This window comes from Diuraphis noxia, unplaced genomic scaffold, assembly GCF_037042655.1.
Source record: "Diuraphis noxia isolate RWA-SAM2 unplaced genomic scaffold, SU_Dnox_SAM2 contig0007, whole genome shotgun sequence".
In the NCBI taxonomy this organism is placed as follows: Eukaryota; Metazoa; Arthropoda; class Insecta; order Hemiptera; family Aphididae; genus Diuraphis; species Diuraphis noxia.
The window spans coordinates 2,256,036-2,283,296 of NW_028301717.1; the positions used below are offsets into that span (position 1 = coordinate 2,256,036).

General features: G+C 28.2%; 1 protein-coding gene across 1 annotated transcript; it reads left to right on the forward strand.

Annotated features, from left to right (window-relative positions):
* The first annotated feature begins 1,759 nt into the window (after nt 1–1,759).
* LOC107168125 (paired box protein Pax-1-like) lies at nt 1,760–19,711 on the forward strand. Its single transcript, XM_089230285.1, has 5 exons — nt 1,760–1,892; nt 14,677–14,830; nt 16,607–16,836; nt 18,879–19,005; nt 19,180–19,711. The coding sequence occupies exons 2-5, from the start codon at nt 14,818–14,820 to the stop codon at nt 19,485–19,487; spliced, it is 678 nt and encodes a 225-aa protein (XP_089086411.1). The 5' UTR covers nt 1,760–1,892; nt 14,677–14,817; the 3' UTR covers nt 19,488–19,711.
* The last annotated feature ends 7,550 nt before the right edge of the window (nt 19,712–27,261 follow it).

Below are 27,261 nucleotides of genomic sequence, written 5' to 3' on the forward strand. Positions count from 1 at the left end.
AGTCTATGACGCATAATATTATTATATTAATTATTATATTGTATAACAGGATAAATTTAACAAAAACTGAATAATAATTTAAAGTTATAGCAATAATTCTAATCAAAAATAAAACAATCTCCGTGAACAGTAAATCTACAAATAATCTGATATTCCGTCTTCGTTTTGTCGCCTGTCGGCGGGTAACGACGACGAATTTTAACAATGCAAGTCGGCATGGAACTGTAGTCTGAACAATAAAAATGTTTTTATTTTAAATTTAGATTATTTATAATATTGTAATAAGTAGTATCGAGTTGATATAATTATAAATATACAAATTAGTTTACCATCTAAACATGGGGCCGCTAAAAAGTTATTTTCCCGGGCCGGTCCAAAATTCCAATCCGTCCGAATATACACCATAGAATTTAGTAGGTACTATTATTAATTTGAATAATAATATTGTCATATTGTCTTATTGCGATATGCGGGCATGCGGTGGTGATACACGGTAACTCGGAGTGGAGCCTATAATAATAGCTGGTATACTAAATTATAGAAATAGATTATATACTACGGTCTACGGCCCAAGAAAGAAATTATTTTTTTCATTTCATTCTAAAGATTTCAATATAAGAGTGGTGTTATTGGGTGTTTGACCTTTGACGGTGTTTGGTGTCAGAAGCAACGTCCAAGTTACTTAGGTAAGTAGTTTTACAATTATTTTGCATTGAAAGACAACATTAAATTGTGATTCGTATATAATCATTGTCGTCATTGGCGTTACGTTAATACTAGAAATTTAATATTAATCATTAAAACTAATGGTTTTGGACAGTCCAATTTATATATTATTTCATCTACATAATATATTAAATTTTAAAGAAAATTAAATAACCTTATAATTTAAAATTTTATAAAAAGTAGTTAGTACAATCACGTGAGTTGTCATATTACTTAATTAAATATATCGTGAACGCGAAATCCCATATCGTGTATCGACAATCTTATTATTATTATACCGTGTGTCCGTGTTCGCAAATCGTTACGTTATATTATTATTTATTTATATTGTAGTGGACGCGATTGTCACTTATTATAATATATTATACGTTTTATTCATATTTTTAATGGAGGCTTGACTATTTTCCTTGACTCGCATTTAATAATTTTATACCTCCATCGAGAATCACTGCATATTATTATTATCGTTATTGGTGAAGACGTTTGCTCAAAACCGTAGCAGAAAAAAGTCATTTTCATTGTAAATAAAATATTATTATTACTCTTTCCAAAATTATAATTCAATAAATTATTAATTTACTATAAATATAAATATATTTTTTTTTATTGCATACAAGTAAACAGCCCAATGTTTAGAAATTTAAATTACAGATATAGGGCCTCCAAAAAAATTGTATCCACGGGCCTCAATCGTAGTTCCGCCACTGGTACCTATATATCGTGTATAAGTATAACTGTATAGGTGTATTTTTATTTAACATGATAAATCATTACCAATGTACTATATCATACAAAATTGTATTTTTAATACTATTTAAAGCTGGTACTACGAAAGCCATAAATGCAATAAACCGGGACCGTGATGTTTTCATTTAAAGGGCGCTAGAAATTGTTTAGTGGTCGTCAAGGTGACGCGTGCCAAGTGTTTAGACTCGGATTGGCCGCTCGTGTACCCCCTTTTGATAGGCGGGGTCTGGGTTGGCGCTACTGTATCCGTGTAACCATCGAAAGCGTCGCGAACGTTCAGGCAACTGTTATCCTTTACAGTTTACGGTTCACGATCAGTCGCTGCATCGCATATAATCGAGTATCTGCAGAGCATTACAGTACCCGTATATTCCATCTCATATTTCCAAACGATTATTACCTAGTACCTACATAATCAGGTAAGTGAATATTAGATACATATATTATATTAACTTTTGTTTTTCATTTTTTAACTGACGACGCCATGAGAACTGCTTTCGCATTGTTTCCGCAGCGCCACATAATAAATTACCTAATAAAATTATTTTAATAATTATTATTTATAACCAATACTATTATTTAACATACTATAAGTGTAACTGTGTAAGTTGTATAATTTATTTGAATATAATTACTATTTTGCTAATTCATAAAATATTATACCTATACAATTATACCATATATTATATGTCCTACATATGCGCTACCATAGTGAATAGTGATGGTTTTGAATATAATGATAAAAAAAAAACATAGAAATTATCTACTAGGCCATTATATTATAAAAATAATTATCAATTAATTGAATTTATATATGAATCAATCAGTTTTCGATTTATATTATAGCTTTCTAGTTCATGTATTCTATCATAGTTATACTCGAATACATACTACATTTATAATGATTATAATAAACAATATTCTGCAGTACCGGTCTTGTGCACAACTAATTCACGGTACAAGAATCAATCATATTTAAGTAAAGGTAAAAATAATCACATGCCAAAATAAGTGTAAAATAAGTAAACTGTAGGTATACCTATTACTTCGATCAATTTTTAATAATAGCTCATAGTTAGGTTATTATATAGCTTATGATTCATGATCAAAAGTTAAAACGATTCATTAATTTTAAATCTAATTAATATATAAGTAGGTATAGTAAATACTAAATACACATAAGTATATAGATATAGATATATGAACTGAAATTGATATATTGAGAAGAGATTTTACAATTTTTAGTACTGTTTTCAAATTGTTTAGAATAATATATATACTATAGATACGTGGAACCAATAGACAATAGTGTACAATTTAATCGTAGAATCTTAAAGATATATTTGAATTTGTGGTAATTTTAATTATTGATTTGTAGTTTCTCTAATGGTACCAGGGCCTCCACTAAGGGGGACTATTAGATTTGCAGTACATGCAGGGGTGCAGCTATTTTAGAGGCCTGTTGATATGAAATTTTTAATTTTTGACATTTTTATAGGATTACTTATTTAATATTAAATAATATTTTATGGGGCCCACAAAAACATTTAGCATATGGGTCCAAAATTTAGGATGTGGTGGGGGGGGGAACTTAGTGGTACTGTGATAAGGAAGTGGTACATTATGTTATTTACAAAGTTATATATTTATATGGAAATTAAATAAATTTTTAAGTTCTTTAGAGATATTTGAAATTTTCTGTTTTTAGATTCTGAACGAAGTGATGAATGTATTGATTTTACAATGATGTGTGTTTTTTTTGTTTTTGTGTCTGTGTACAGCATAACTAGTCGAAATAATGCTTCAATTTCAAACTTTGGGGGTGGTTTCCGATGTAAAAGTGAATATCATTGGTGTATTATAGAGGTCAAAAGTAAACATTTTCCAACAGTTTTCAAAAGATCGAGAAAAATAAAAGAATCCGCTCAGAATCGTTTTTCGCAGACAATGATATTATATTATCATTAAATTTAATTTCATATTATCATTAAGGTCAAATTTTTAAATTCTCAATAGTTTTCAAAAGCACCAGGAAAAAAAAATTAAAGAAAAACGGGAATTTTTACGCAAAATCAATTTTTGAAAAAATTGAATTTTGTTATTGATGTAACTCTAAAATAAATTACCATAGACTCATGAAATGTTCACTGGATGTTTATACTGACATTTTCTATACATGAAAAAATTTTCAAAATATTTAAAATCTCTTTATGTTATTTATAAAAATTTGACATTTTCGATCTTTTTAGTTTTTTTTTTATAAATGACTGTACAATTTTATTCGTTTAGTAATAAAGATTCAAAATTTAATACAAGACTCCTAATGTTTTAATAAATCTTATAATTGTACGCAAAGATTGGTTTAGATACATTTTTTGCAATGATGTTTAGGTATGGTCATTTAAAAACTAAATCATATCAGCAATACATGCGGGTGTACACAATTTTATTTCTGCAGCTTATGCAATAATTATTTTCATTTGTAAATCTGCTGAGTGCATAAGATTTGATTTGTGACGTATAATATATGGTGCATTTTTTGTGATCAACTTGTGGCTAATTAACATATGGCATGCATACGATTACTTAATATGGTGCTTTTATTTATGATATATATATATATATCAATATATCTAGTTATAGTAGTTGTATAGTTATAAAACATTTTACTAAATTGAATTACATAATATATTTAAGATTTAAGAATAATGACAAATATTTCCACGCATGATGTAATTAGGCAATATCTGTATACAAATATATAAAGCAGTAGGTATTAAAAAATTGGTTTGATTTGAAGAAGTGATGAAATATATATTAGAAATGAGTGATTAAAGAACGATTTAAATATATATATATATATTTTTTTTGTCACCTAAAACATGTAAGTTTTAATGGTCCATGTCGCCGAAGCTATATAAAGATCAATAATAATAAAAAAAAATGTATATATATTTTTTATTATTTTCTAAACAATTTCCTATTTGGATTGATATAAAGTTTGAACATATTGAAAAGTTTAGTTTGGTTTGGATTCATATAAAAAATTGCGTTATCTGGTTTTAAGGAACTCAGTGGCGTCATTTGAAGAGGAGTAAAGTGGTTATATTTGCCTCATCTGTTCTATTCAAGCTTTCGATTTAATTTGTATGACCCCTCTAGAAAAACAATGACAATATTTACAAATTATAAATCGATAGATTATTGCCATTCAAATCATCATTGTCCCTTTGGCCTTTATACCTCCCAAACCGTTATTCTTACTATCATGGAATTATTCCTCAGTCAACTAAAAACCAGTCGTTCGAATTTTGATTTTGATATACATAGATATAGATATTTTCAAAAAATCTTCTACTTCACTTTTTTTGGGTCAACAAAATCTGATTAAGATCATTAAAAATAAGTCGTATATCTAATTCAATAAGAATTAGATTTTTGGTAAATGTATTACATATTAAATGCTTAGTATATGAAATTATGAATCACAATATATAATATATTAGGTATCGGTATTTAGTCTAATAATATAATTATGGTATACAAGGTGTAACAGATAGAACTGACTTTTGGACTAACTTTTTTTCACATTAATATTTTTTATTTTCGTTATTAAGTGAACCTATAGCACTACATGTATAATACATTTGTTTATGTTTTATTTTTTAGTACTGAAAAAAAATTAATTAAATTAAAAAAATGTTGGATAAATTCAAAATAGCCTATTTGAAAATTTGATTATAAAAACAATTTTAATGGTAAAAAGATTTATCTAAGTCAAGCAGTTTATTTTTTAGAATTTTTTTTAAAATTCGATATTTTGTTGATTAAATTAATTTGGAACGCAATAACTTTAAAAAAAATATGGTTTTTGAGAATTTGCTGACATGAGTATATTTCTTAAATTATTTATTTATCATATAATATTAAAAAGCGGGTAAGTCGTGGATGTCGCTCTGCTGTACTCTGTACAGTAGGTTACTGTAATGGATGAGATTAAATTTGAATGCAATGATAGGTATCATTGTATACGAAAAACGATTCTGAACGGAGATGATTTGTCAGTCAAAGATATATTATATTTAAATATTGTCATATATTCTATTTTGAAACAAATATTTTATTTTTCAATTAAGATGCATTTTGCATAAGGCATGGTTAATCAATTAGTGTAGTTATCATGTAGTTATCATAATTCAAATTCATAATACCTTATATTATCATAGATATACATATACCTGGTTTGAGGATAAATCGTTATCATTACGCGATTTTATAAAAATGTAAAACTCGAACGCTCAAAACATTTTTCCTATAATGACGCAAAAAATTTTACGATTTTTCAACTTCAAACTTACTTGCAAATTTTCGCGTTTTCGACAGATTTCATTAAATTTTGAACTATAAATGCTTATTAAAAAAAATTGTGACTTACGATTTTTAATTTTTTTTAGCTACAATAAGAACAACTCATAAGGAACCTCGTATTAAATTTTCAAGTTTTTTTGGTCGTCCAACATTTTTTTACCGACACTTCAAAAAAAAATTCTCAATAAAATTGAAAATTTCAGTGGTCTATAAATAACTCAAAAAAGTCAAAATTTTTTAAAATTAAACTGTATATAGATAACACTTACATAAATATTTGGTGAAAATTTCAAGTATTTACAGTGATTAGTTTTTGAATTACAACCATATAAAAAAATCAATTTGGTCGAAAACTGATTTGCGTAAAAATTCCCGTTTTTCTGTCATTTTTTTTTTTGTTTTTCTCGATTTTTTTTAAAACTGTTGGAAAATGTTTACTTTTGACCTCTATAATGCACAAAGGATCTTCAATTTTACATCGGAAACCACCCCAAAGTTTGAAATCGAAGCATTATTTCGACTAGTTATGCTGTACACAGACACACACAAAAAAAAAACACACATCATTGTAAAATTAATACATTCATCACTTCGTTCAGAATCTAAAAAATTGTCATACGATGTATTGGCATAATTTTTTTTTTTTTTTTTGGTCAGGTCTTTCTGTTACATCCTGTATACCTATGTATATATTTATGTGTTTAGTATGAAATCAGTTATTGATAATATGCTCTCTAGGTACGTTATTACAGAAAAATAAACGTTGATGTATTTTTTTTAGTTACCCAAGTGCTTATCTGCATATGTCACAATCACAGTATCTAAAGCTTGTGAAATCAAATAATATATATTTTATGTAAATATTATATGCGAAAGGACAAAGTTAATAAAAATGAACGGGGTAAACTGAAGGTAGGTGGTGATTGGTAGATGAAGATAGAAGAAAGAGTGGTTATGGCAATAACCAACGGGATGTATTATATATATAATAATATATGAAGCATAAGGCGTTAAAACCGTGTCGATAAACCGGCGGTGCAGGGCAAAACCAATTATTAAAGTCACCGAACGACGACGACGTCCGCGGCTTCAAAATACGATAAGTACACACGCACTCATATAATATGCATTACACATCACGGGTCCTTTGTGGGAGACACCGCCACCGTTTACATATTATTATTATTATTGTAAACAATTCATCCGTGCGAACGGGTCGACTGAGAGGGTTCGCGCACGCGCGTTTAACACGGGATTACGGGCGATGATGACAATAATATAACATCAGAACGGCGGCAGTAGCATTATTATTATTAAATTTATTATGCTTATGCGTTCGTGTGTGTGGTTGCGCGTGTGTGCCACCGAGGTGATTTCGTCGAAATCGATGGGCAGCGACCGATGTGATAAAGGCGCATCTCTCGGGAGACTTGCAGTGCGGTGCCGGAGGACGTCAATGATACGGTCCGGGGAACATTGCATCGCACAGCACTGCTACCGCACGCGCGTCAGCGGGTGATCCGCACAGGTCAACCGGACCGTAGCCGCCGCCACTGCAGATGCACTCGCGCGTTGTTCACGCGTACTTAACGCCGCCGAACAAAATGTGTCATAATATATATGTATACATATGAATGTATACGATTTGTCTGCACATCATCACATGCATGTTGTATGTATAATATAATATATTGTATAAACTTCGTATAGCGTGTATGACATATTTACGTCCGTTCCAACAAAAAGACCTGCAATGTGATATAATAATATACACGCCGCGTTTATAAGTCCACGGGGAATCGAATTCGATTTCAATAATTTAACTTTCAGATCGTTTCCCTTCTATACGTGGAGTAAAACTTTGTCAAGTTCTTATAAATGGACTATTCGAGCATATATACACGGTATATGTAAAATATATTTTTATGACAAATTATGCTATATGTACAGGGTGTCCCGCGAGGATTTACCCATTGCGATATCTTACGAAATAATGGAGACATCATAATTCTGGTTTTATAATAAGATTCATAGGGATATGAACTACAACTACTCCATTTTAAAATTTATTTTAATGTTTTTGTAAAAAAATTAAGAAATATATTATAGATTCTGAACGAAGGGATAAATGTATTGATTTTACAATGATGAGTGTTTTTTTTTTGTTTTTGTGTCTGTGTACAGCATAACTAGTCGAAATAATGCTTCGATTTCAAACTTTGGGTGTGGTTTCCGATGTAAAAGTGAATATCCTTGGTGCATTATAGAGGTCAAAAGTAAACATTTTCCAACAGATTTTTTTGAGAATTTTTTTTTGAAGTGTCGGTAAAAAATGTTGGACGACCAAAAAAACTTGAAAATTTAATACAAGGTTCCTTATAAGTTGTTCTTATTGTAGCTAAAAAAATTTAAAAATCGTTTGTCACAATTTTTTTTATAAGCGTTTATAGTTCAAATTTTTACGAAATATGTCGAAAACGCGAAAATTTTCAAGTAATTTTGAAGATTAAAAAAGCGGGTAAGTCGTGTATGTCGCTCTGCTGTACAGACTGTACTGTACAGTAGGTTACAAGTGAGTTACTGTAATGGATGGAATTAATTTTGAATCCAATGATATTATATCATTGTATACAAAAAACGATTCTGAGCGAAGACGGTTTATCTGTCTAGGATATATTATAGATTATTAAAAATTTTCAAATCTTAGATTTAAAAAGAAAAATTTTTATGAATTTCTAGTTTGAAATAATTTGCGAATTTTCGTGATTTTCGTGATTTTTACATATGTTGTCAAAATTCAAACTTTGAATGCTTGTAAAAAAAAATTGTGACTACGCATTTCTTTTATTTTTCAATTTTTATTGTAAAAATATATTATGAGCCTTGTATTAAATTTTCAAATCTTAGATATAAAAAGAAAATTTTTTATGAATTTCTAGCTTAAAATAATTTCTGTATTTTCGTGATTTTTACAAAATATGTTGTCAAAACTCAAACTTTGAATGCTTAAACAAAAAATTGTGACTATGTATTCCTTTTATTTTGCAACTGCTATTGTAAAAATATGTTAGGAGCCTTGTATTAAATTTTCAAATCTTAGAATTAAAAAGGAAAACTTTTATGAATTTCTATCTAAGATAATTTGAACATTGCCGTAATTTTTACGTATTTAGTCAAAATTTGAACTTTAAATGCTTATAAAAAAAAATCGTGCCTACGAATTTTAAATATTTTTTAACTTCTATTGTTACAATGTGTTAGAAGCCTTGTATTAAATTTTCAAGCTTTTCTACCGAACAAATAAATTTTTATCGATATTTATAGAAAAAAAAACTAAACTGAAAAATTAAAATGTCAGTAAACAGCTCAAATCAAATATATAAAACGCCAATATAAACATTCAGTCAAAATTTCAAGGATTTGCGGTAATTTGTTTTAGAGTTACACCAAAATAAGGAAATCGCTAAAAGTGAAAATCCAATGTTGTAAAAATTTAAATTTCAAATGCTCATAAAAATTTAATTTGAATTTCCGGTGGAATTTTTATTTGTGATAAAGATTGAAAAACTTGTAAGGAATCTTGTATTAAATTTTTAAATCTTAGATTTAAAAAGAAGATTTTTATGAATTTCTAGCTTAAAATAATTTGTGAATTTTCGTGATTTTTACGTATTTTGTCAAAATTCAAACTTTGAATGCTTATAAAAAAAAATTGTGACAATGAATTTCTTTTATTTTTCAACTGCTATTGTAACAATATGTTAAGAGCCTTGTATTAAATTTTCAAGCTTTTCTGCCTAACAAATAAATTTTTTTTGTCACGCCTGCACCGAAAGTTTGGTTTTCGACAACGGTTGAAGCGTTCGAAAGCGTCCTTTTTCCGTCCAGCGGGCGGTAAAGTGGAAATCCCCAAAGTGCCGGGTGGAAAAGAGGAAATCCCCAAAAGTGCCGGGCGGAAAAGAGGAAATCCCCAAAAGTGCCGGGCGGAAAAGAAGAAATCCCCAAAAGTGCCGACCGCCGGGCGCGTATCCCCTGCACAACCAGAAATTAAAATGTATACCTACCACGGTTCTTACAAAACATAAACTTTTGGTTACATCTTAAATGTATAGTATAACCTCCTTGCATGACGCATAAACATTTAAACATATTTAATTTGCACTATTCCTAGATAAGTGCGTCGAACGATGCGTTAGTAATAATATAGTATATTAGTATAATAATCTTATCAGTTACAATAATAAAATATATAAAGTGAAAATTGTAATTGTGAAATAAAATAAAATGTCTTCCATGAAATTGTTTTTGTAGAATAGTCTATAATTGTTGCATAGATCCCTGCATAACCTTTTCCATGAACGCAGGGGCGTGACAAAAAATAGTATGTGTGGCTCGCGCGGGAAGGCCATTTCAGTCTTGGGCGAAATGCGGCACTCGCCTACGGCTCGTGCCGCACACGACGCCCGCGACTGAAATGGCTCACTTCCCGCCCTTGCCACACAATATACTATATCGATATTAATTAAAAAAAAACTAATAATGATCGAAAATTTGAAATGCCTATGAATAGTTCAACTTAAGTCGAAATTTTTTGAAAATTGCATAGTGGATAGAATATACTTATATAAACATTAGGTGAAAATTTCATGTATCTATGGTCATTTGTTTTAAAGTTACATCAAAAACCAAAATCGATTTTGTCGAAAAATGAGTGTGCGTAAAATTTCCCGTTTTTCCCTTAATTTTTAGTTTGTTTTTCTCAATTATTTAGAAAAGTATTAAGAATTTTTTACTTTTGACCCCCCAAAGTACCAATTAGATTCACTTTCTGATCGAACGAGGTATTGAAGTTAAAAATCGAAGTATTTTTACTGCCCCAAAACGTGATGACAGACACAAAAAAAAAAAAAAAAAACAAACATCATGGTAAAATCAATACATTCATCGCTCCGCTCAGAATCTAAAATCATAAAATTTTTTCTGTTTATAACTAAGGATTAAAAATATAACACTAAGTTTTCCTTCAAATAGCTATAGAGAAAACTCGAAGCGTCGTTATAGGAAAAGTTTTAAGTGCGTTTGAATTTTAAATTTTTCCGAAATAGCGTAACGATAACGATTTATCCTCAAACGATTTTAAACATTTGATAATATTTAAAAAGTATAAGTCGTAGATACTTGAAAAATTTACCAGTTATTTAGATTGGCATTTTCCTTACATGATTGAATTTTCAAAATATTTTGACTTTTTTGAGGTATGTATAGACAACTGAAATTTTCAATTTTTCTGAAAAATTTTTTTTGAAGTGTCGATAAAATTTTTTTGGCCCTATCAAAATACTTGAAAATTTAATACAAAGTTCCTCATAAGTTATTCATATAGTGATTAAAAAATTACAAAGATACATAGGCACGATTTTTTTTTTATTACATAAAAATTACGGCAATGTTCAAATTATCTTAGATCGAAATTTATACAAGTTTTTTTTTTTAATTCTAAGATTTGAGAATTTAATACAAGGCTCATAATATATTTTTACAATAGCAGTTGAAAAATAAAAGAAATGTATAGTCACATTTTTTTTTTACAAGCATTTAAATTTAAATTTTGACATCATACGTAAAAATCACGAAAATTCGCAAATTATTATAAGTTAGAAATTCAAAAAAAATTTTCTTTTTAAATCTAAGATTTGAAAATTTAATACAAGATTCCTTACAAATTTTTCAATCTTTATCACAAAAAAAATGTCAACCGGAAATTCAAATTAAATTTTTATTAGCATTTGAATTTCAAATATTGACAGAAATTCGTCAAAACCATGAATATTTGCAAATTATTTTGTAGTTCAAAATTCATAATATTGTTTGTATTTATATCTAATGTTATACAATTTAACACCAAGTTTTCCATAAGTTTTGCTTCAAATACCTATAGAGAAAATTTGAAGCATCATTATAGGAAAAATGTTTTGAGCGTTTGAGTTTTAAATTTTTTTGAAATCGCGTAATGAAAACGATTTATCCTTAAATGAGTCAAACGAATTTAAATATTATTTGTTATACTTCAAAAATTATAAGTCGTAGATACTTGAAAATTTCACCAGATATTTAGATCGGAAATTGAAAAATTGAAAATTTGTTCAATAATGTTACCACAGATTATAACACATATATATTAGTAGAGATGATTATATTGCAGTGATTACGAAATGTTTTCATGGATATTAGAGAAGAATTTGTTTGAAAATTTAATACAAAGTTCCTCATATAAGTTATTCTTATAGTGATTAAAAAATTATAAGAATACAAAGGCACAATTTTTTTTATAAGCGTTTATAGTTCAAATTTTTACGAAATCTGTCGAAAATGCGAAAATTTGCAAGTAATGTTGAAGCTGAAAAATCATAAAATTTTTGTGTTTATAACTAAGGATTAAGAATACAACACTAAGTTTTCCTTCAAGTAGCTATAGAGAAATCTCGAAGCGTCATTATAGGAAAAATTTGAGGTGCGTTTGAATTTTAAATTTTTACGAAATTTATCTAGAAACGATTTTAAATATTTGTTATTATTCAAAAAGTATAAGTCGTAGATACGTGAAAATTTTATCAGTTATTTAGATTGGCATTTTCTTTACATGATTTAATTTTAAAAATATTTTGACTTTTTTGAGATATTTATAGACAACTGAAATTTTCAATTTTTCTGATAAATTTTTTTGAAGGGTTGATAAAATTTTTTTGACCCTATCAAAATACTTGAAAATTTAATACAAAGTTCCTCATTAGTTATTCTTATAGTTATTAAAAATTTATAAAAATACATAGGCACAATTTTATTTTATTAGTATTTGAAGTTCAAATATTGACTTAATACGTAAAAATTACGAAAATTCACAAATTATTTTAAGCTAGAAATTTATACAACATTTTCTTTTTAAATCAAAGATTTGAAAATTTTTAATTATCTATAATATATCCTAGGCTGACAAATCATTTCCGTTCAGAATCGTTTTTCGTATACAATGATACCTATCATTGCATTCAAATCTTACCTACCCTAATCCACCCCACCACCTAATGTACAGCAGAGCGACATCCACTTACCCGCTTTTTTTTATTTAATTATTTCCAAAAAAATTAAAGATGGCCATTTTGTAGAGTTTATTTTTCTAAAAATATTGACGTTTCAAAATGTTATTTTCATTAATTTCCTAATTTTTAATATTTTTTCTAGTTTTGAAGAAATAAAATATGATTATAAATTTATAACTATTTTGAACACGAAAAATATTCGGCCGGCCGTATGGGAATGCGCGCGGCGAGGCGGGTCACATGATTGATAACATTACGGTGTTAAAGAATTCACAATTTTTCTCGAAACTAAAAAAAATTTAAAAATCAGAAAATTAATGAAATTAAAATTTTGAAATGTCAATATTTTCAGAAAAATAAACTCAACAAAATGGCTTTCTTTAACTTTTTTTTTGAAATAATTAAATTAAAAAATATATTTTTTAACTTTTTACCAAAACATTAAAATAAATTAAAATATGAAATAATTGCAGTTCTTATCACTGTGAGTCTTATTACAAAACCAGAATTTAGATATCACCATTATTTCGGGAGATATCGCAATGAGTAAATCCTCACGGGACACCCTGTATATATATATATCGCACCAACCTACGAGTAGTAGGTGTTTGAGTTTGTTGGGTACTCTTGAGGGAGCGGAGACTATTGTAATTTGTTATATGCAAATTCCAAATCAATAATAACGCATTTAATAATGTTTCAGATTTCATGTACGCGCAAATTTTTAACACTTTTACGTCCTTCTTCTATGTTTTTCGTAATTCAAGTACTGTGGGCTGTGGCTACGAGCTTCTATGTTGGGGGTGTTTAGCCTTTTTATGCAACGAGCTACATGTTTTTTTTTTACAAATATCATAGACTGCATGTGCATCATTTGTAATAAAAACATGTATATTAAACAAAAAATTGATCTCAACAATTTTTATCTTTATTGTTTTTGTCTCTAACTCTAAAATTACTCAAAAATATAAACAAAAATAATTCTGCGTAAATATGTTTTGCCTGTGTTGCGCGCAGACCAGAGAGAGAGAAAACAAACGATGCTGCAGTGTCTTCCTCTTAAGCAATCTGACCTCCACGTGAGTTGCCTACAGTCACAGTATTCAAAATCAATACAAATGTTAAAAATGTCAATTTATCTACTAAGAAATAATATTAATATATTATAAGGTATACAAATAATATAACAAATTATTTGGTTCTCAATAAAGTACATATGTATAAAACTGTTTAACTGTATAATTTAAAATTGAGATTTGGGGGAATAGTATTACATACTATTACTAATTTAACCTATTATCTAGACTATCCTAACTATTTACATATTGAGTTTTCTGATAACCATTTTACAAAAAGTTACCCATATAGTACCAGTTAAGTTAAAAAAAGATTACACTAAGTGTAAAATAATAATTTCCATTACACGAAATTGATAAAATTGATAAAAATGATAAAATATTTATCTATTTCATCAGTCTAAAACCGATATACTGCACTGATACACGTTATGATTGAAGTCTGTGAAATTAATGGGTAGGTATTTCGTGAAAAGTTTGATAACAAAATCAAAATGTAGTAAATGTGCCATAATAATACTAATATATTCTATACTATACACAATTATTGTGGATTTAATATTTTGCTAGAATTATATTTTATTATATTATTTATTAAAACTTAATTTCTAATTATAGTGTTTACTGTTTACAATTGATTAAAGAATGAACTCTTTTTTTAGATGAGTTATTGGAAAACTATAAATGAAGAGAGTTTTAAGTAAAACTTTCAACACAAGTTACGTCAACAACTAAAAGAAGTGCTTGAATATAATATCATATTGGTACATTTCCAGTATACGTCATTACCTATATAGAACATTATGCCACATACTGGTAAGCATTAGTTTCATACGTAACATCCATGCATATATTTCGTTCAGATGTTTACGCATATAAATCAATTATGCATAATTATACGGATCGTCGTATTCTCTTTAGGTAGGTATTTAAAACATTATATGTCTAGCGCAGAACGTCTTGCAAAGAATTGAATGATGATAAATACCGGGAGCCAAGTCGGTACATCTGCTAAGGTCTACCACCTAGGTGTTAATGGGCGGTAGTTTTACAAAATTACAGGGTTGCATCATTTCACCGGCTTGGATCCGCCTCTAACCGCTGGAAGGTCTTATTCCAATTGATCCAACTTTATGCACTATACCATACATTATACACGCTATATATCGAAATTATATTTCTTTTTTTACCGCAGGATTCTTTTGATTCTCCACAAACGCTAGAGAGTAATTAGGACCGAAGAGTGTCATAATTTTTAAATTTTCTTATTTTTTCAACATGAATGTATTGGGCACAAAATAATACATCACCACATGTCGTGTCGACAAGTGTTTATTAAACTCATGATTTCTGGGTAAAATTAACGCATTTACAATTTCATTGCAACTACTTCCTACTAGCCCTACCTATATTCTGAATACCAATGTTATTTCATTTCAAACCAACATTAATTTAATTTTTGTTACAGGTTATCGTTATTTCGATTTTTATTTATTAGAAATTAGGTACTAGAGATATTAGCTTTAAGCTTTCAATAATATATCTGATTAAGCGTATTTTCACACCGATCAATTATATGTATATTATTATTATTATTATTATCTTAGCTATTATATTAATATTTCAAATAATATATAATATTAAGGTAACCTATATATGCAAGAAACTTGTGTCATGTAGTGTATTATTAAATTACAGTCTGAATAATGATGACAGCAGCTGACTGCCTGAAAATTGTTGAAGTAATCTTATAATAATCGATGTTTAGATATTATTCTGAAAAATTAAAACACCCATTTTAGTCATAGTCCATAGATATTATACCTAATATCTATGTCCTATGATTTTAGTGCAGGATCGTTATTTTCGATATCTTTTTACCACAATGTATAATATATTACACATGGTGTATTCTTCATACTACAAATATATAAGCTATCACTACTGTCACATTATAAGCGTCCAAAGGTAAACAATTATTATTATGTACTATATAGGCATATAGCCATGCGCAAACTCCAATTTCTGATCGAGCCTTAAACAATTATAGTGACTTATAAATATAATATTTCTATACATTGTCCGTATTTTTTTTATCATATAAACATACTACCATACATTCTAATTTTAATAATAAATAACGATGTTATTTATATATATATTTTTACTCTGTAGATAAAGAAAAATATAAATTGATTTATGTGTGTGGATTAAATACACTTTTTTTGGGAGGGGGTCTGCCCACATTAACTCCAAGTTTTATATAATGTTATAAAGTGTTTAATACGAAAATAATATATATTCTATTTTCTGCAGGCATACAGACATACAGTATACATTTGTATATAGTATAGGTTATAAATAGGTATATACTTTGTCGTAATCAACTTTTATGTTTTGATTATAGCTTTTTGATGTTTATTGAGACTTCAATCATTGTTTAATAAGTATTATATTTTGGAATCTGCGTTTCTTAAAACTCGTAAATTTATAGGCATTAAGTCTATCTACCTAGTACCTAGTCTATAAAATAGTACTATAAATTAAAATTGATAATTTGATAATTATGTTATCTATTGATTCATATTACAGGTCAAGCTGGCGTTAACCAATTAGGTGGTGTATTTGTCAACGGTCGCCCATTGCCGGACTACGTTAGAAGGCGAATAGTACAGCTAGCTCTGTTAGGTGTCCGCCCATGTGATATATCTCGACAACTTCTGGTTTCACATGGATGCGTGTCAAAAATCCTAACTAGATTTTACGAAACTGGCTCCATACGACCGGGCTCAATTGGTGGTGCTGGATTGCAAAAAAATAAGGTAAACATACAGTTAGGTTACACAGTTTAGCATGGAATCAAATTTTGTTAAAAAAAAAACCCTATATTTTAATTTATAACGCCTTATATCTAAACTTTAGAAATTAGAGTATAATAACCGTGATATATCTAAACAGTAGGTACTTACGTATATGATATATTACATTATATAGTTAATAGTTACTAGATACCACATAGGTGAATACATTTTTACAAAAATGCATATTATTATTAACACTATAGTTATATAGGTTTCTACGAAATAAATTGTTTTTTCGGTGCAACTTAAAAAGGCGGGTAAGTGGATGTCGCTCTGCTGTACATTAGGTGGTGGGGTGGACCTCTGACTAGGGTAGGTTAGATTTGAATGCAATGATAGGTATAATTGTATACGAAAAACGATTCTGAACGGAGATGATTTGTCAGTCTAGGATATATTATATTTTAATATTGTCATATATTCTATATTTCGAAACAAATATATTATTTTTCAATTAGGACGCATTTTGAATAAGGCATGGTTAATCAATTTTTCCAAAAACATTGCATGTAGGTAGTTATCATAATTCATAATACCTTATATTATCATAGATATACATATACCTAGTTTGAGGATAAATCGTTATCGTTACGCGATTTCATAAAAATTTAAAACTCAAACGCTCAAAACATTTTTCCATTAATGACGCTTTGAGTTTTCTCTATAGCTACTCGAAAGAAAACTTATGGAAAACTTACTGTTGTATTTTTAATCCTTAGTTATAAACACAAACATTTTTATGATTTTTCAACTTCAAAATTATTTTGAATCTTTTTGAACTATTTATTACGCTATACAGTATTATTTAAATTATTGACAGTAAAAAAATTGTTCTGTGTTGAAAAACTTTAAAATTAAATACAATGTTTCTCTTAGCAGTTGATATATTGTAACCGCAAAAAATAAACAAAATATATTAAAACGGAATTTATAAGTTCAGATTTAGACGAAATGAGATATTTGAACAAATAATATGAATAAAATGATGTTATAGTTGTATCGTTTTAGATTGAGGATTTATAAAATTATAAATTGTATTATAATAATGAGACATGTGTCATTTTAAATACATAATATTATACACAACCAATATTATACTATTTATTTATTTAGGTAATGTATTTTTTTAATATTCTATACCCAATATTTTTACCTGACCTTTTTTAATAATACTGTAATCAACCCATGCATTTTTAATTGTTATTGATTTTGAATACTGTATTTCGTGTGACCGTATGGGTCGAGTGGTATTATAACTTATATCGTTAACATAATACACCAAATAGCTTAAAATATTCAACTTTACTCTGCCATGGGACGTATAATAGGTTAGTTGGTCGTTCAAATAAAATTATTAATGAGTAATGACTATTGAGTTCAATGAAATAATTTTATTTAAACAATATTATTTAATTTGGTAAATAATAAGAAAATTTAAAACATGGATCACACAGTTATGGAAATACGGTGACCACATGCAATATACTAATATATATACCTTAGAACCGGATTCACAGCTACGTCGTGTGTCGTACAATGTGTGGGCGTGGTAACTATATGGTTATAACTTATAATAACATATGTGGCCATCATATATTGATTTAAAAGTTGAGCTGAAGTCCGTTTTTGATATACTTGGTTGTAACTATTGGTTATTATTTGATACTAAAAAAGTAACGTCCAATCAGAATTCGATTTGATTGACACGACATATACGACACAGCTGCAGTAAATCCGGCTCTACTCGTGTCGTGTGCTTAATATCGTATTCTGAATGGCTGAAATAATTATGGTATCAATCACTAACCATCATATATGATCTCCGGAGAATTTCCAGAGTTGGGGGCTGAGCTCAACTTTTGGACACACACGACATGTCAGTTGATGTGAATCCAGTTTAAATCAACAATTTAAACGACATTTCATTTACTAAACAGTAAACACATAATATTACCTATTATACCATTAATCAACAAATAAATCAACATATTTTTATTATTTAGACAACACAAGGACATTTTTCAAAGAAAAGTACCAGATGCTGCAAACAAGCTGATGTATCAAACAGAATGGCCGGATCTCTAACTGCACCTCCTCCGATACGCAACCTACCATGGATACATCCTTTAGGTTAAAATTTTACTGATTATTAAACTAATACGCAAAAAATAATTACATTTAGTTTAATATCCTAAGAACGTTAACTATATACCTAAACAATAATACGATTTTCATTTTATAGCTCTATTTAACCTAACCTATTGTATTAAAACATAGACCAATATGTCAATATTTCATTTATAGACTTGTACTATGAACGAATCCACCAGCACATTCATGAAAACGGACACGTGAGCGTCGTTGGGGGACCATTAAACGGTCAACTAGCGCCTCCGAGCCCGAAGAAGCCTCACACGCCTTACACCATCGAAGAGATATTGAAAAAACCTACGGCTCTGCTGCCGCGGCCACCATCGCCGTGTGGCTTAATCACGGATGGAGTGTGTACGTGTGGCCTTACTGCAGGTAACGCTGTGTCAGCGGCGTTTTACGTCAATGTGCAGCAACAGCATCAGCAATTTATATGCAGTCAGCCACTCCACCGTTATTGAAACAACTCCGTAAATACCACCTACCTATTTTGTTTATCTTTTAAAACATTTTTGTTTTTCATTATTATTATTATTATTGTATCAATAACGAAAAAAAAAATGTTTTGAAGTAATTTTAAGCTATATATACATAATATTATTAATTGTTATTGTATTAGTATTGTGCCTATAATGTATATATTATTAAATACATATTTAAAGGACAAAGGTACTAAATATTTGTATCCAGCGTGTTTGTAAATAAAATAATAAATATAAATTCATTTTGGCGCTATAGAAATCAAAGTGAATTCACCTTAATATATGCTAACCTAACCTTGGCCAGAACGCCCCCCTCATAAATTAAAAAAAAGTCCAAATGGTGAAAAATTTTAATCAATGGCCAAATTGGTATATGTATATTATTATATTTTGGTATACTATATATTCTATAAGTATCTCTATTCCAAATATACCTAGCATACTACACCATTGTTAACACTTTTTCAATCTAGATATATTTTATAAACTATATATCATATGATATGCCATAGTATGCTGCTATTATTACCAAATTACATAAAAATAATCCGTTTAAGGGAGAAGCGATGATGTTCTTGCGAACTCCCTTGATATATTGTGTAGGTTGTAGGTATACAAGTTAGTAGGTACCTATAATATCAGTAGGTACACACAATATCTCGAGATATAATAGTACCATATTAATATTATAATATTATGATTTATGATGCATTTATATAAAAAAATAAAATAGGTTTTTTTCATACTTTCTTTAAAATTATGATATAAAATAAACACAATAAATATTGATTAATGATTGGATATAGGTTATTGATGAATCAAGCACTGGGAGAAGAGAACTGCAAAAATATTTATACATTTTTCACAAATATAGGTTTATCAAAATTAATGTAATTAAAAAAAAAAAGCTGTACATAACATATTTTACATCCCCCTTTATAGAAATGTCTCCCAATAAAGTTATTAACTTATAATTATTTTTAGGCTAATAACCTGTGATGTTGAAGCCTTTTATTGCAATAATAAAAAAAAAAAATCACTTAAATACGGAATAATTTCAAATCTCAGCTCACAATGAGATTTTAAATATATTGATGTTTGACCGTGCTCATTAAAAATAAAATATATTATAATTAATTCTAGTGGATAACGAGCTCGATAGCCGATATAATATGTATATATACTGTGGGTTATCTAAATTATTTTTGAAACTTGTTAAATTTCTTTGAAATAGCTAGACAACTACCACCTAATACTTAAATGTATCTTCTATATATAATATAATATAAAGACTACCTAATTATTTAAGTGTGTATACTTCACTAATAATATGAAACTATTTCTTTATATTTACATTGAAAATTGTACCTACATATTCGATCCATAGGTTAGATTAGGTTCGATAAATCGATAATATGGCATTAGCTGCAATAATGCAATTTTACTATAATGTATTAACCTGACCTAACCCATACGAGTTGGGTTTCGCCTATAAGAGTAAATGTAAGTAAAAAAAAGTGACTATAATTAATATTATAAGCCTATCATAATGGTGCTGCGTCGTGTGATCAAAAACGATTAGCCCCGAATGAGAGTTTTCAAAGGTTAAACTAGTCGGGCAGGAAGGGCGTTCAATTTTTTCGGTATACACGGAATTCAATTTGTCGCTTGCATATTATGTATTATTATTTTATTTGTGAGCGTCTAAGTACAGCTCGCACAGCAGACAGCAGTACTTTCTCTCTCTCTTTCTCTCTCACACACACAAATAATCTAAAACTGTGTGTATGCGTGCGTGTGCTAGTGTGTAGCATGCGTGCAATGTGTAATTGTCCGATGTAATCTATTATCGTCGGTCATCAAAGAGACCGGCCGGCCGACCGTGTAATTTTCCAGTGTGATCCGACGACCGTCGTACCGTAGGTATATATAATAATAATAATAGTAATAATCGTGAGTCGCAATGACATGACGTGTCACGCAAACTGTGTAGTGTGTGACTATTATACCTATAGAATGTGTATCACTGTTGATTGATAGTTGATACAATGATGTACGTACGGATATCATGATGTAATACCACAATTTTAGCAATAATAGAAAAGACCGAGTAGAAAAATAATTAAGTTACTCTGGTATAAGTAATCTTCAAGTCCTTGATAATAATACAAATTTAACATAACCTATAAACCTGCTTGCGGAAGAGAAAGAAACATTTAGGTACTTGTTACGATTGATTAATGTTAATTTTGAAAAAAAATTAATTAGTTTACCTATATTTCTATAGGTATTTGATCGGAAATATTCGATTATGAGTTTTTATTTTTAGTTAATGTAGTATGAATTGGCGCAAATAGGTGGGGGCTTGGGGGGACTTAGTCCCACCATATTTTTGCCAAGTCCCCCCAGTTCAAAAGTAAGTAATTAGTACTGAGAATATATAATTTTTAGAAAATATTATAGGAGGGGCTTTAGTCCCCTCAAAATAATTTGTCTATTTGCGCCTATGGTATAGTATTATGCATATGCATTATACATATTATTATTGTAGTCAGTTTACTTTTTTCTCGAAGTAACCATTATAATATGTAGCTATCCCTATTAGTTAACACTCGAACATAATATCAATAATTTGGTGAAAGTAATATAAATGTACTTTACTTACGATAGTTTACGGCACCACAACTGAGTTCTAAAAAAAACTTACAAAATCGCACAAAACATAGTAAAATTGCAAATATAGTTTGTTATTAAATAGGATAAATACAACATATGTAATATAATATCATATTCATATATGCATATAAATCAAAACTTTTGCTAACTCACACTTCTCAGTAAGCAAATTTTTAAGAACAAAACTTTAAAAATCTTAAAAAATTAAAAAATTAAAATTTGAATACTATAAGATGGATTATAATTTAAAAAAAATAAAAGTAATTTTAATATGTAATTTATGGCTTTATGCAGTAAAAAAATCAGAATAAAATTCAGGTCATGCGTTCGAAATATTTAGTGGTTGAACGTCATGTGTGGCTGTATAGGTACTAGGTAGTGTACATTATAGTTTAATTCAAAATTTTATAAAATAACACATGCAGTTAAAGCTATAGCCAGCTATAATATTCAATTTTAATTACGGTTTTTGTAATAATTTCAGTTGCATCTTGACTTGTATTTTCACAATTTTAGATTCTGAGCGGAGCGATGAATGTATTGATTTTACCATGATGTGTTTTTTTTTTTTTTTTTTTGTGTCTGTCATCACGTTTTGGGGCAGTAAAAATGCTTCGATTTTTGACTTCAGTACCTCGTTCGATCAAAAAGTGAATCTAGTTGGTACTTTGGGGGGTCAAAAGTAAAATATTCTTAATACTTTTCTAAATAATTGAGAAAAACAAACTAAAAATTAAGGGAAAAACGGGAAATTTTACGCACACTCATTTTTCGACAAAATCGATTTTGGTTTTTGATGTAACTTTAAAACAAATGACCATAGATACATGAAATTTTCACCTAATGTTTATATAAGTATATTCTATCCACCATGCAATTTTCAAAAAAATTCGACTTAAGTTGAACTATTCATAGGTATTTCAAATTTTCGATCATTATTAGTTTTTTTAAAATTAATATCGATAAAAATTTATTTGTAAGGCAGAAAAACTTGAAAATTTAATACAAGGCTCTTAACATATTGTTACAATAGCAGTTGAAAAATAAAAGAAATTCATAGTCACAATTTTTTTTTATAAGCATTCAAAGTTTTAAGCTAGAAATTCATAAAAAATTTTCTTTTTAAATCTAAGATTTAAAAATTTAATACAAGATTCCTTACAAGTTTTTCAATCTTTATCACAAATAAAAATTCCACCTGAAATTCAAATTAAATTTTTATAAGCATTTGAAATTTAAATTTTTACAACATTGGATTTTCACTTTTAGCGATTTATTTATTTTGATGTAACTCTAAAACAAATTACCACAGATACTTGAAATTTTGACTGAAAGTTTATATAGGCGTGTTATATATTTGATAAAACTTTCAAAATATTTAGATTTGTTTTGAGCTGTTTACTGACATTTTAATTTTTCAACTTTATTAGTTTTTTTTCTATAAATATCGATAAAAATTTATTTGTTCGGTAGAAAAGCTTGAAAATTTAATACAAGGCTTCTAACACATTGTAACAATAGAAGTTAAAAAATATTTAAAATTCGTAGGCACGATTTTTTTTTATAAGCATTTAAAGTTCAAATTTTGACTAAATACGTAAAAATTACGGCAATGTTCAAATTATCTTAGATAGAAATTCATAAAAGTTTTCCTTTTTAATTCTAAGATTTGAAAATTTAATACAAGGCTCATAATATATTTTTACAATAAAAATTGAAAAATAAAAGAAATGCGTAGTCACAATTTTTTTTTTACAAGCATTCAAAGTTTGAGTTTTGACAACATATTTTGTAAAAATCACGAAAATACAGAAATTATTTTAAGCTAGAAATTCATAAAAAATTTTCTTTTTATATCTAAGATTTGAAAATTTAATACAAGGCTCATTATAAATTTTTACAATAGCAATTGAAAAATAAAAAAAATATATAGTCACAATTTTTTTTTATAAGCATTTATAGTTCAAATGTTGACTAAATACGTAAAAATTACGGCAATATTCAAATTATCTTAGATAGAAATCCATAAAAGTTTTCCTTTTTAATTCTAAGATTTGAAAATTTAATACAAGGCTCCTAACATATTTTTACAATAGCAGTTGCAAAATAAAAGGAATACATAGTCACAATTTTTTTTTTAAGCATTCAAAGTTTGAGTTTTGACAACATATTATGTAAAAATCACGAAAATACAGAAATTATTTTAAGCTAGAAATTCATAAAAAATTTTCTTTTTAAAACTAAGATTTGAAAATTTTTAATAATCTATAATATATCCTAGACAAATAAACCGTCTTCGCTCAGAATCGTTTTTCGTATACAATGATATAATATCATTGGATTCAAATTTAATTCCATCCATTACAGTAACCCACTTGTAACCTACTGTACAGCAGAGCGACATACACGACTTACCCGCCTTTTTTCTTATTAATGTCAAACTGAACATAAATATTCATATATTGATAAAAAAAAGGTTTAGTATCATTTAGTTATTAATTTTATTCAAATCAAAAATCTGTATACTATATATACCTACATGTAGGTACCTATACTATTTAATTAACATATGAAATAACACATAAGCTCACATACTTTTTACCGAATACATTATACATATTATATAGGTACGGTATCTGAACAATTATATACTTACATCTATACGTATATGTATATATATAACAATCACTTCACTGACAACCCTACTTCGGTGGCAAACCGTTCATTTAATTCGTCCTACTACTACACAACGGTAAATGTGATAATATAGTATATAATATCATCGGTGGTATTTTAATTGGGTGTGAGCGTGTATAACAATAATAAAGATAATAAGGGATGGACGGGCTGAACAACTGCGCCGCTCCGGGCTATATAAAAGGGGTAGACTCGTAGAGGTATATACTGTTAAGAGAAGAATATATGTCTATATACGAGAAACGCACACCTGATCATTTCGAGGTTCTGCAGTTCTTATGATCACATAATATATGACATGTATAGGACATAGGTACGTATTCATATAATACGTATTCAAAGAACTATAGATATAACTACAATATATTTATTTATAATATATATAGGTATATAATACAAACTGCAGCAGTGTCACTGTTACAGCACGCCAGTGGTAGGTACATATAATATATATTTATACGTATACACTATACATTATATAGGTTGTAAAAACCGGTGGCAAAGGGTTAACGAGATCGTCTCCTGACCTGTTTGAACCACGCTGCACATACGTTATGTACTTAATACCTACTCGAATACAATTTTTACCTTTGGATGCTTTTAAAAAAAAAATTAATAATTGCCGTATAATAAAACACAGTGGTGGCGACGACAATTCGGACACGGATTAGTCCCTGGTATATAATTTTACCCTGTTTTTATTTTTATTTTTTCAAACCCACTAGATGAAATAATAACGGTCATATAATTGTACTGCATGTGGAGGGTTGAAAAAAAATCGAACAGTAAATAATGAGAAGGCATGGGTATTATATATTTATATTTTGTATTTTATTTATATTATTTTACACCGACAAACACAGACCAAATACATTGTACACACAGTACGTATATTTTTTATATTATGTTATTATATGAATATAAGTATGAAACACCATTTTTTTTTAAATACTGTGTAATACAAATTATTTTCTTTGAGAATAGATTGATTAAATCTATGTTATGTCCTTGATTGGGTCCAAGTGTGGTGTCAAGGTTGTGAGATATCCTGTGATCAATACAGTCTTGATTACCTAGTTGTCCTAGTTGATTGATTAATACGTATTCTGCTATAATAGGACGCTGCTGATGTATCTTCTCTGCGATTTAAATAAGGATTTAACCATCGAATAATATCATTTTTAATCTCTTTTATATTTTGGTATTTTGTTTTTCGTATGCTCTTTTTTTTTAGCGTTTGTTTTTAATAGTAACATTGATATAATTTTTTAACTCGTCGTATATATATCAATCGATTTATGATTAATTAAAAGAGTTTCATTACTGTTAATTGCGATTGAGACTTGTAGGGATTTATTTTGGTTCATCGTTTTTAGAGCTATTCATATAGCTTTAAATAAATCTAAATCTTTAAAAAATGCACAGTGTAAATAATAATATATACGAAGTGGAAAAAAGTGCCTAAACCAATAATATATTTTTTGATTAAATATCTAATTTTTTCACTTAAAATATACGAAAAAAAAGGTACCTACGTAAGTGGGTAGGCTCTGCTCAGTACCTATACATTAAAAATTTCTGTTTTTCCTAATTTATTTTTGATTTTTCTTGACGCAATTGAAAACCTTTGACCTCCTAAAGTATACAGACTATCAGAAAACATGCTGCTGAAGAAAATCTAAGTAATTTTACTGCCCCAAAAGGTGATCACACAACAAAAAAATACACATATTATTGTAAAATCAATAAATTCATTCGCTCCGCTCAGAATCTAAAATGATAATAATGGTGAAAATATTTTTTTTAAACATTAAATATTAATAAAAATATATTTTCAAAAATATTAATTTTTATTAAAATAATGAGTGTCTTACAACCTTACATTATAAGGATCACCTATAGCTGGTATTATCTAGCTAAAAAGGGTATATACTATAATATCTAACGCACATAATGGGCCGTATCCATTTTCCTCCAAAAACGAGATACCGTTTTCCTCCACTGACCATTTTCCTCCAATAAATAATAAAGTAGGTAATATAAATAATTTATTTATAGCATAGAAAAAAAATATTTTTGTCAGGTCATTATGTTTAATATAAATAAAATAATAAAATAGTTAATAGGTACCTATAAATAATTTATACATAGCAAAAAAAAAAAAAAAAAAATTTCTCAGGTATTATGTTCAATATTTTTCAGACATTTTTAAATTAAAATAAATGTAATATGAAACAAAAGAACTATAGTGACTAGTCGACGTACAGCTCGCTACTAAAAATATAGTCTTATTGATGCGAGTATATCGTATACATTCGCAGTGTGTCTGTCTCACTCAATGTGTGTAATCATAATAATCAGTGACAACTTTACTGATACA